The 12,578-nt window shown below is 39.6% G+C and overlaps 1 protein-coding gene across 1 annotated transcript; it reads left to right on the top strand.

Annotated features, from left to right (window-relative positions):
- The first annotated feature begins 418 nt into the window (after positions 1-418).
- LOC140234160 (protein LTV1 homolog) lies at positions 419-12,356 on the top strand. Its single transcript, XM_072314233.1, is given in 10 exon segments — positions 419-452; positions 3,024-3,170; positions 4,443-4,613; positions 5,233-5,326; positions 5,916-6,043; positions 7,645-7,872; positions 8,801-8,928; positions 9,828-10,056; positions 10,711-10,944; positions 11,550-12,356. Coding segments are annotated over 10 exon segments (1,476 nt in total). The 5' UTR covers positions 419-449; the 3' UTR covers positions 11,664-12,356.
- The last annotated feature ends 222 nt before the right edge of the window (positions 12,357-12,578 follow it).

Consider the following 12,578-nt stretch of genomic DNA (forward strand, 5'->3'; position numbering starts at 1 on the left):
AGCTGCTATACCATGTAACGTTATACACTGTACGATAAAACACGTATGGTTATACGGACTCTCAATGAATGCATTCTCGGAAACTTGTACACGTACTCGTGTAATTTTTGCATTATAGAAATAATCTTTGATCAAGACTTTAGAATGGATTTCAATTTCTTGTGGAATAAAATTATTTATTCGATTACCAGTCTTAAGATTACGGTCTCTAGTGAATTAAAGCAGATTGATGGTTTTATGTGAAAAACTAATTGAAAATTGGTCATTAGTACTTTTACTCCAGTATAGTTATAACAGCAATTTAATTCTGTCTTCGTAGGAGACTATGAATAGTATCTGTACATTTTCTCCGTCATTACATTTCGAGAGTCGATTGTCGATGTCGTAAGCTCTGTGGCCAAGATCAACTGCCTAGATTGTTTCTGTGCGTACGTAAATATCACTTCAGCATGGTAAGGATGACTATTAATAAATATCTTCCGTAATTCATCTTCTTCGAATCTTGATGGAATCATCCTAGTAAAATCCTAAGCAGAAAGATACTTAAAGTTAGTGTGTTTCACTCGTTGCATTCGCCACACGTGTTTTTTATCGTAATACATGCAGCGTGAAAGATAATAGTCCCACGTGCTATTATTCACGTTGGATTAACTATACACAGCCCAGTCGCTGTACATGGTACGTCGCCGCGACAGGCAGGTTCGCATAGCGTAACAGCGTCTGGTCGGGCTAACGTTGGATATGTTTCGACTATCGATTCGATCCGACGCGACGACGACCTTGAACCTTGAAGAAGTCATCCCTGTACCCTGTTGCAGCTTTTCGTGGGAAGTTATACTGGGATGACGACGACGACGACAACGATGACGTGGTTTGCGTGTTGCATGGACCATGATGATCTTGGTGATGAATGAATGGTGTTGTAGAGTTAGTGGTTTACCTATAGTAGAGCCGATACTAGGGTCTAGCTTGTAAGTAGAGTAACTGCGTCAGTAAGCGGCCGTGCAGCCGTTCGCGGCAGGTACAACATACACGGTAATATACAGCTATTAAAACACAGCATTGCACTGTTACATGCACACTACACATACAATTGTAGGTCTACATGTATACTAACACACTAGCAATCAACAAAAACCAACCGATAAAATGGGCACGATCTCTGACGAAAGTGAAATTTTCTCACCTAAATGACAACATATCGCATCCAAAATGAAATTTTCGGTACTTCTTAACATAACAGTTAAGAAACAATGGTCCAAGAAACTGGATTTTTTTTTTTCGTTTTCTCGATGTTCATGGATTTTGAAAACATATCCTCACGTAAAATAGAATTTTCGCGAGCCGATGTGGGCCGCCATTTTTTTCAGAAAGTGGATGTTACCATCGAAAAAAATGAGAAAAACACGAGAAAGACATCAACAACACCGCCAGAAGTGCGATCTTGTTTGCGGCCAATGCATGTGCGCACGCTATTTTCACGTGCTTTCGCAATGGGAATTGGCGCTTACGCAATGTTCGCGAGACATGTGAAGGCGTTCAGCTAAAGATCGCGGAGCACGCGCGTATTGCATAGGGATTGTACATCGTGCCGCAAGCAGAAATACTACGTCGCATATCGCCCTTATCGGCGAAAATTGTGCCGGGTTTTGCCATGGTAAATAATGAAAACTGCGTTGGTCAATGGTAAATTTCTTTCATGAAAACAATTGCGTTAATGAATAATCTTGTCTATGATATATGAAATGGTTGAAAATAATTTGCCTGATTTGTTTACAAGTTGGAAAAACTCTTAACAATGCTTAAACTGCCGCAAACGGGATATTTTACTCCAGTTCTAAACAGCAGGATCTAACGGATCAGGATCTAGAATTCTAGTCAGTAAATCCGAGTAATAATAATAGTATGGTAGTCGATTTGAATGCGTTGATTATGCCACATGTTCTGTTTTTAGATTAAATCTACTGTTCACTGTTCACCTGAGCTAGAGGTACTAGTAGATGTAACCACCGGCACCGTCGTGACCGTGAGAGCTGAGAACTGAAGCCAGCCAGATAAAGTTTAGATCTTGGCTAAATTAAATTTAAAATTTTAAACTTTAAAGATAAACTGAGATGATATTGATCAATTTAGATCTCACAAAAATGTACAGATGTAGGTCTAAGTGGTTAGTTTCTATTTCTATATAAATTTACATGTACGTACGTCTCTGGTAGTAAATTTCAAAAGTCGGTTTGAAGTTAACTACAGTACAACATGTTACAGTGTAGACCGATGTTACATCTATGAAGTTTAATCTAAGGGGGCGTAAGGCTAAGGCCAAGACAAAGGGAGTCATGGGATCATGGGAGTAGATAGGCCCGACTTGGCTTCGGTATTATACAGCTGTAGGTACATAAATTTTGCCAAGTTGAATAGACATCTCATCATCAAATACCGATCATACTGTACGTGTACATCCAGTCATTAAATTTACAGTAACATTTACAGCTCTGTGTAATTTGCACAGTACACTGCATTTTCTGTTCGGGGATTGAAAGTCAACCAGCAAGAACTACATAACCAGAGCATAGTTGGCAATGACACTTTTAAACGTCAAGCAACTGTTGTTGTTGTTTTTTTTTTCCGTAACCAAGATCCATGCTACTGTGCAAGGACTTACAGAGCAATATTACGCATCCCCCCTTCCTCCCTGTAAGGTTCCAGTTGGAATGTTGAGTATTTTGAAGAAGAAGGGAAAGGAGGCAGACACTACATTGTACAGTGTATAATGTCTAGACTCGCGCTGAGTCTGCAGTGATATCAAAATCTTTCATGTTATATGTTCTGTCATAAACTTTAATACAGATACAATATCAACATTAACATTTATATCATAAAGTGATATTCATTTTGATGATGCAGTACAACACTATCTGACCATACGATACTTACAACTGTGTGTATCATAGATCTGTTGATTGCTTTTTTATGTAGATTTCAGGGTTTCCCTTTCTTTTTCTTTTTTTTTTTTTCTTGTGCAGCCGAGCAAAAAGAAGAAGAAGTTTATTGACAAGAAGAATGCTGTCAGCTTCAATCTGGTCCACAGGAGTCAAAGGGATCCACTCCAAGCTGATGACGAGAGTTCCAAGTTTGTCCTGCAGGAGGTGGAAAGCTCCAACAAGGCAAAGGTAACACACTATGACAGTTGATAAGCACAGCATGCACTTTGCAATGACTTGATGATATATTATCAATGAAATGAAGCAGAAGTACTGGTAACCTTTTCATGGGTAATTGGCAGCTAGAAAAAAAAACAACAATCATTTAACTCCATTTTTTTTTCAGGAAAATGGGACTTTTCTTTAGTCATTTTCAATAGGTTGCATCCATTCCCATTTGAAAACCCATGATCTCTATTTCAAGCATAGAGTGGACAAGGGTCATATCAGGATGTTTGTCACAGCTCATACTGAGATTATGTCGGATGCTTTTAGGCATGCTTGTAGATATTCATCAGTGAAGCATTTTGTTTACAGCAGAAAACATAATTTAGGGCAGTGAGGGGTATTTCATACATATTATAGGCCTACTATGCAGTGATAAAGGAAGTTACAATGTGTACTTTTTTGTAACATCAATTGTAGACATTTAGACAATTAAGTATATTCTTTATTATTAGACAAATATTTGCCCAGTTACTACAATGTAACACTACTTTTGATGTAAGTCTTCATATTCAATGACTTTTGATTCATCTTTCAATCCAGATTTGAAGATTGCAAAGAAAGAAGCAAAACCATGGAAAGAACATTTTTTTTTTCCAAGTAGACATCAATTTATAAGTACATCTACATGTAGGAAGGTTAAATCATGGACAATCCTTCAGTTTCATGCCTTCTGCATGCAAGTGAAACAAGTATCAGAATATGTCAAATGTAGCTGAAAATGTCCTTTTCAGTCTAAAAAAAGGAAAACCTGAAACAGGCACAACAATATTTCAAAGCATCTCCACCCTATTTCAAGGCAATTTGGAAGGAAAATACAGTCTCAAAGTACATGTGTATGTGTAATCAATATCAAGACATGCATGTTTCATAAAACTAACTTTTTTTTTTTCTTCAGTGTATGTGGAATGCAACTCTGTAATCGAATTGGCTGGGAGGTGTAGCAGCAAAATCAGGGTACAAATTGTATACTGTAAAACTAGAATAGTATGTGTGAAACTTCCGCAGATTTTGTGAGGAGCAAAGATTTGCAAAAGTAATATTCGTGCAAAGTGTTTGTCTAGACAATGCAGTGAATGCCAGTGAAAATTCACAAATGTTTTAGACACTGTGAAAAAGGCTGTCAGCTCCAGTTCTCGAAAGTTCCATGCTGCAAATGTTTCTGGCTGTAGAGTATAAAGACAAAAAGATATTGTCATTTTCATTTTCACTTTTTCATTGTTGTCATCTTTTTAGGCTAGCAGCATTGAGGAGCAGCAGAAGTATGGGATTTTCTATGAAGACGACTATGACTACATGCAACATCTCCGTGATGTCAATTCCGAGAACGCCTGGGAGCTGCACCAGGTGGCAGAGACCAAGCCCCAAAAGAAGTCTGTGCACTTCAATGTGGAGGACCTGTCCCAGGTTTGTAGGCTGCTGTGGATTCCTTTTTTTTGGGGGGGGGGGGATGAGGAGGTCATCATCTGGCACAGCTCCCTTTGATTTTTCTTCAAGTGGGAGTTCTCTGCTGTGGAGTCTACAAAGATTTCCTGTGAGGGGTGGCATTCCACAAGTTACATTGTAGACTTGCCCTAGGATTCCGGTCAGATATGCTCTTCAAAATCATTTCTTTCACCTACAAAAGCATACTTCATTAAATTTTTCCAGCATGATGAAAAACAGACAATATGACCCATTTGCATAATTAAACTTCCTTTCGGGTTGCAGGTATTTCGAAGTAACCAATGACAATATAATGCATATTTGTCAAACAGACACATTATTTGCTTTTGTAGTGGGGTTTTGTACATGTACAACAGGATCAAATATGATACCAAGTGAAATATCTGGTACAGCAGGTAATGATTTAGCTTGACTATTTGGATGTCTTTTATTTATTTATTTTTTTTTTCATTTGATTGATTGGTTTCTCTTGTATAAGTCCCAAATGTTTGATGTGTTTGTATCACAGGATTTTGAGCAATAAATGTCCTATTCAGTATGCTGTCCTTGATGTTATGATTTGCCTCATACCGTTATTCAGCCCCCGAAACCGAAGCTTCAGTTACCAGCTGAGGTCTTCCCTTCAGAGCAGGAGGAGGATGTGGGACTACTCAACCGGGCCGCTCCAATCTCAGGTAAAGGCCATCTGTGCACCCCTTCCACCAGACATTTTTGTGGTAGCATTTCCAAATGTCACCATAAGCGCTGCTGTCACGCAGCTCTCGAAGAAAGCAGTCTGGGTTTTGCTCTATGGGGCTGTTAAAAGACGCAGACCCGTGCACGGTTTACTTCACATGGGTTGCCATAAATGCCCGCAGATGTGTAAATGATTGGCATGAGAAAAACAAACAAACAAACAAACAAACAAACAAACAAACGTACACACAAACAAACATACACGCAACCAAAATTATATCAAAATCACACTGTTTATATGTTTGAAGATGGCTTGTTCTAACCTCACTTTAACCCGGGAGGTGACGGTTTCGTCTCACCTTCCTGCTTTAACCCAGTGTGAGGCAGGATTTCATTTGTATTCGTAAAAACATGTTTAATAGATGGCTATTGTAAGAGATTAAAAACATAATGTATTTTTTTTTTCTTTTGGGTGGGGGGGTGTTTGATACTTATGATAATTGTTATTGTATCAGTATTGGCACCATATTCACAGGTATCATCTTTGATGCGATTTCAACCATCTGATGATCTGAATAAAACACACAGGTCCCCGACTTGACTTGGATCCCGACATCGTAGCTGCCATGGATGATGATTTCGACTTCGAGGACCCCGACAATGAATTGGAGGACGACTTTGTCGTACTTGCTCAGGGCGAGGAGGAAGGAGGGTAGGTTGGAATAGAAAAGGGGAAATGAATCCTAGCGCTGTCGTGAAGTTGTTTTATGGCAAGAGGTTTGTGTTACTTGGGTGGCATAATGCCATTTTGACTATGAAAGCTGTACAGCTAGTTTTGTCATAGGACACAAAATAAAGTTTCTATTCCCAATGACTAGAGCTTTATTGACATACGTGACCATGCACCACAAAACGAACAAAAAGTCGCACCCCTTGATTTCACGTGAGGACTCAAGAAAGGTTAAACGGGTCAGCCAAGTCAATTTTGAGTTTTCCATATTTTCTGAAAGAGCTATTCTTCTTCTACATTATTCTTGAGGTTGGGATCATAAAATAAATGAGAAAGTGCATTTTCAGTAGTTTTTCTACAACCCTTTTTTGTATAGTAATGAGATCAGATACCGTATGTCTTAGAGGCCCCTTTTCATTTCTTGATAAACCCTTTGCAAACTCTTCACTTTCAAGTCTGATAACTTTTGAAAGGAAAACACTACTGCTTTGAAAGTTGACGTTAATCATGGACTGAATGTTCTAATAGAGCGTGCTCAATTTCAATTTAATCTGATAATCCCTTCATTATTGTTGCTCCAGTGGTTTACATCCTGTTTTTTGTCCCATTCATCACGCAGCTAGCACAGTTTGGTAAAGATTAAATGCTTGAATAGACAGATAGACCCTGTACTTCAGAGCCTCTTTTCTCGGTTCAGACTTTTCCAGAGTGAACGCTTTCTTTCCAATAGTTAGATAGGTTAGGAGTGTCCATTTGAATTGAGTTATACACTGTACATCATTTTAAAGCTTACAATCTGCCCTTTTAGAATCTGTCCTTAACTAAAAATCCATGTCTGGCGACTTTTTGTTTGTTTTGTGGTGCAGGGTCACATATGGTACACTGCAAGTTTTCATGAGTGCATAGTTGATGTGCCAACTGAACAAAAATTGTGTCTGGATGATCATTTACTTGTTTACTTTTTAGAGGGAAACCCTCCTCTGATAAGAAAGAGAAAACAGTTCACTTTTGTAGAATACTGTTTATTCTGACTTCGTTCTGCTTTGTTTTAATAAGTTTTTTTTTTTCACAAACCTTGCTTTTGTGAATTATGAATCTTTGTCATTCACATGATTGAAGTGCTAATGACAGATATCCTTGACTTCCTGCTTACACAACACATATTTTTCGATGATGATTAATGAATCGGGACTTGTGAGGCAATTACGTGTACGAGCATGGTGACATTTACAATTGAGATGCAGAGGGACGGGAAGAGAGAAACCTGGAAGCATTATCTGTTTTGAAGAAGTAAAGTAATCTATTGCTCACAATAGCAATTATGTGCATCCATAATACATTTTTGTTACAGGAGGCGGTGTTTTGGTGTGTGGTCAATCTGTGAACATTGGTCAAAGAAAAAGATTTTGCAAAAAAAAATATTACCACCATGAAATGCAGTTTGTACGAGTGTAAGTGTAGATGCAGGTAATTTGTGATTTATAAACTGCTTGGTGTGATAATCACCTCAGACGTGCACAGTGCCTTGTATGATAAGAGGCAAACTTAAGAATATTGTGGTAATAATTAACCTACAGGGGGCAAAAGACTTCATCAACGTGGCTGGGAGAGGACTTTGCAGATGATGACTATGATGAAGAAGATGATGATGAGGGGGAAAGCGGTGAAGAAAACTACGACAGCGATGATCTTGATGATGGCCAGCATTCGTATTCCTCAGAGGAGACAAAATCTAGATTCACCAACTACTCTATGACATCATCCGTCATGAGAAGAAACGATGGCCTGACTCTCCTTGACGACAGGTTTGAAAAGGTAAGAAAGTTTGTCGACCCTGCTGTTTAAGGTGTTAACTCTTCGTGTGCCATGGTATAAACCCCCAGTGTGCCACATTAATTTTTAATAGACCTCAATGAATGAGTGCTTTTGGGGAAATATTCTTTTTTTTTTTTTTTGTTCAGAGCCGTGTAACTTTAATACAGAAATGCTTATGCTAGAAATGCAGTACGGCTAAGTTCATGGGAAAATTGTAAAAGTTTCTGTGATGTAGATTTTATAACAAAGAAAAAAAACAAGTGGTACGTAATACATGTATGGCATACGTATGCTGCTGTGATAAATTGTAGGTCACTTTATAATTTAGTGTGGCAAGTTGGCTGTGTGAATACCTCACAAACACAAGGTCCTTTGTTCAATCCCTTGTGAGACCAGCACAGTCAGTGTTTGGGTCTAGAATCATGTCACTCTCTCTGCTTTATAGGGCAAAAGTTTGTCTGTTCAAACATTTTGCCCAATTTTTTGACATATGACCTTTATCTGATGACTGTAATTATTTTTTTTTTGCAAATTTTTGTATATTTCATTGCATCATTGTGCAGTGTTTGTCATATCCTGTACCATGGTACGTAACAGGAATCAGCATTTATGAAGACTGTATTTCTTGTGATTATAGAAATGCTGTGAAAGTAATAATATCACGTGGTGTTATGTGTGATTGAAGAAAATATATGGGATGTGTGGCCCTTTTGGAAGTTATCTTTTTACTGTGTAAATCAGGGATCTTCTCTCGGGGCATTTCAAAAAATTTTTAGACAAACTTTTTAACATGTCATTGAAAAACAATTCTTCAAAACGGGTACTCATCCTATAAATTCATAAAGACTTCTCGGAAGAGCTTGACTGATCAAAGAAAATGACATCCATCCTCGTGGCATTATGTACTGCTTTCTGTTTTCCCTCACAGCTGTATGAGGATTATGACGACATGGAGATTGGTGCCCTGGACCAGGAGGAGATCGAAGGTCATGTGACCGACCAGAGCCTGGTCCTGCAACAGGTCATGGATGAATTTGAGGCCCAGACCAAAATCACGTAAGAGCTGGTCTTTGCAAACTCTTCCTCACTGGAACTTCTTCACAAACCACCGATTGGATTCATTCTTCTCTTTGCTGTATTCGCTGCTGCTGTACTTCTGCATATCGTCGCTGGGGCGACAAGACCTCGTACCTACAAAATGTCAAATGTTCAGGAGAGCCAAAAAACATGGCAGCCAAAGCACTGTAGCAAATGGGAGAGCCTTTCCTTTGACATGCCGTGGTGGCTTCATTTTTGGAGGAAGACTGTTTGGATTTGGCCAGGACATCACTTGACCCATTATTTGACCATTAATCCAAAAAAGTCGTTTTCACCAAAATTTCAGATACTAGGTCTTGTCACCCCATCGACGATATGTGTGTGTCTGTCTGTGTGTTTGTCTGTTTGGTTATCTGACAATACTTCTTACTCTCAATTTGTGCTCCATGTGCATTTGTCTCATTTATTTCTGTAATTAGCCTGTGTTAATTCTTTTTTTTTGTTGTAATTATCAGAGGATGATGAAAATATGAATGAGATATACATAATATACACTGTTGTTTTGCTCCCTGCATTCTTGTGTCTGAGATATATACCATTATTTTCATGTACAGATATTTTTGTAGGATGTTGTTTTCACAGATTTACAGTGAAGCTACGTATCGTAGGTGCGCTAGTAGCCTAGCGCATGATGACATTTTCGTATGTTGTTCAGATTCACAGTCTAACAGTTACTTGCAAAATTTGCGAAAAATTAAACCCTTATGAAAATAACAGCTTATTCGGTAATGCTGTATATTTTTAGATCAACTTTGTAATTGCCAGCACTGTATCTGAATCCTTGTGTATTCATCTGATGTACATTGCAAAGAACATCATCGTTCAGCTTTTGACTTTTCATAAAATCCAAATTCCAGAACTATGAATGATATACCCACTGAAAGGCCTTCACATCAGGCTAATGAGGATGAGAGCAATGAAGACGATGAAGATGATGAGGAGGAGAAGGAGGAAAAAATCAAAATGTATGTGGAGGAAAGGACAGAGAAATGGGACTGTGAATCAATTCTCAGCACGTACTCGACGCTCTACAACCACCCGGTGACCATAAAAGAACCAAGCCGTGATAGGAGGAAAAAGGAAAAGGTGAGGGAGAAATCCAAGAAACATGAACTCAGTGGTGGCCAGAAGTGAAAGGTCACTTCTTGAGCACCCCCCCCCCCCCCTTCCCTAACCCAAACTATGAAAGTACCCAGTAGCGTGGTGAGAGAGCTTTGGCCAGACTCATTAAATCTTCATTCGCGCCTGCTGGAATAGAATTACCTATCAATAAATAGATTATGTGTGAACCGAAATAGATATTGATCTGTAAAGGTCAAAACTCCAGGCAAGATTCTTTACGTTCTTTACCTCTGTGTGTGCTGCATATAAAGCTGTACACAATTTGTTTATACAGAGAACCCAATTATATATGCATCCGAGTCAGGCCAACCTTCCCATTTCACAGTCTCCCCACGTTACTAGGTCTTTAACCATGAACTAAGTACTGACTTTGGTACCGATTCCTGATTGTGTGCTATGTCAATGTGGACTGAAGCCAATGATAATGATAATGACAATGATGATGGTATTTAGTACTCATGGTTATTAGGATTATCATTATGACAATATTAGTATTTTCATAATTGTTCTGTTTCTGTCACAGTCCGCGAAATACTCTCACTGAAAAATTAAAGAAATGCATGTGCATCAACAGGTCTAATAGTTTTATTTTCCATTCTCATCACACTATCTGAGTAGTCTTCTTCAACGGTTGAGGCAGATGGATCCCAGATCAAGCTATCCCAGAAAACGGGCATGCCTCTCCATGTGCTGCCCTCGCCTGGTCCGACGAGGAGACAGCAAGAGCGTGAGGAACTGGAGCAGATGCGGCTCCCTCCAACGGCAACAGTGCCAACAAACAGGAAGAAAGGAGTGAAGGAGTCTGCGGAAGAGAAGAGGGAACGCAAGCAGGCTGTGAAGCTTGCGAGAAAGGTATGATGGAATTAAAGCCTTGATGCAAAGGATATGCCAATGCGTTTCAATGGCTGTGTCCATTCTCATCAGCAGTATTTTCACTTTGACTCCTCTGAAATTTCTGTTTGATATGAAGTTAAACTTTTATTTCTGCAGATAAAACAAATCAAGTTTGTGTTTGTTTTTTTCCACCCCCATCCCTATCAACAATCAAAGAAATCAAAATAAAATGTCTCATGAAAAACAATTAATACACACTGATTTTTAGTTGTGAAACAATTTTGTATTCCTGTATACATTCCTATAAATTTATCTTTTGCCGCTTGATCATCTGCCCTTATTCTTTCAAGGAACACCTTCGCATTGCTTTGTAGATATGACGGATGTCATGGAATTTTTATTTCGTGTTTCCTTTTTTGTTGTTGATGTTTCAAGAAAGATTGTTGTTCTTATTGCATTCTTTCAAACTGAGTGCATCATGCCTTGTTTCCATCACATAGTTGATAATTATCCCATAGGGTTAAGTTGCAGTGAGAATGACATGTGAGCTTGAGCTGTGTCTGATGTGGCTGTTGATTATGATGCAGAATTTTAACATTGGGGTGTTGTTGCCATGCCAACAGGAGAGGCGGGTGGAGAAGAAGGCCAACAAGAAGGTCTTCAAGGACGAGGAGCAGCGGCAGGAGAAGGTCATGCAGAACGTGCGGCAGAACTTGCAAGGCGTCAAGATTTTATAGCAGGAGGGTAGGATCAATTGCTACCCTGTCCTGCCTTGAAAAACTTACATCGATGATAGTGTCAACTGTGCATTGTCATCAGTGACGTCAGCTTTAAAGCTGATAGAGCACTTCAGCCATGCTGTCGTACTGCGGATGAGATCTTGGATTATCAATGACGATGTCCCTGTTTCGAGTTCCCTGCCTGCAGTGGTTGTACATGCAGACAAGCGACATCATCCTTAATGTCGAAGTCCGTGGGAGGGGATTTTAAAGCTGTCGCTCCCATGGCTGCTCTCTTGTAAGCATTCAATGCTTCCTTTGATACCAGTCATGTAGAACAAAGACAGATGAATTATCCAATCAAATCAGCTCTGAGGATACCTCCTTCATCCTGGCCAGACACAGCAGGAGAAAGTCGCTGTTGACAGAATTGACTGGTCTTGAGAATTTATGCGAATGATGAAATGTTGCTCCAGACAAGTGCATAAAACGAAGGAGTTGTAACAATTGTGTTTGACGTTTAAAGCAAAATGGATGCAGTGTGGAAGTGTACTATGTGGCAGTGGCATCCACTCTTACCAGGACTTGCTCTTTTGCATCTAGGATCCATACAGCTTGTAAGAAAAAAAAGGAAACAAACAAACAAAGAGGTAGACAAACAAATTAATGCAAACGATCTGGAAGAGTATGGATATTTTATTAGGGACAAGAGGATGTACAGTCAGACCATTATGTTATGTTACTCCCGCACGCACTGCGCACGGGGTCGCTTCGTGCGGCTGCGTGCAGGTTCGTGCGATCTCGCACGGGAGCGTATGGCTCCGTGCGCCCCTGTACGCACCCGTGCGTAGTCGTGCACCTCCGTGCGGATCTGCACGCCCCCGTGCAGATCCGCACGCCTGCGTGCGGATCCATACTCCCTCGCACGCTGTC

Source organism: Diadema setosum, chromosome 10, assembly GCF_964275005.1.
Source record: "Diadema setosum chromosome 10, eeDiaSeto1, whole genome shotgun sequence".
NCBI lineage: Eukaryota > Metazoa > Echinodermata > Echinoidea > Diadematoida > Diadematidae > Diadema > Diadema setosum.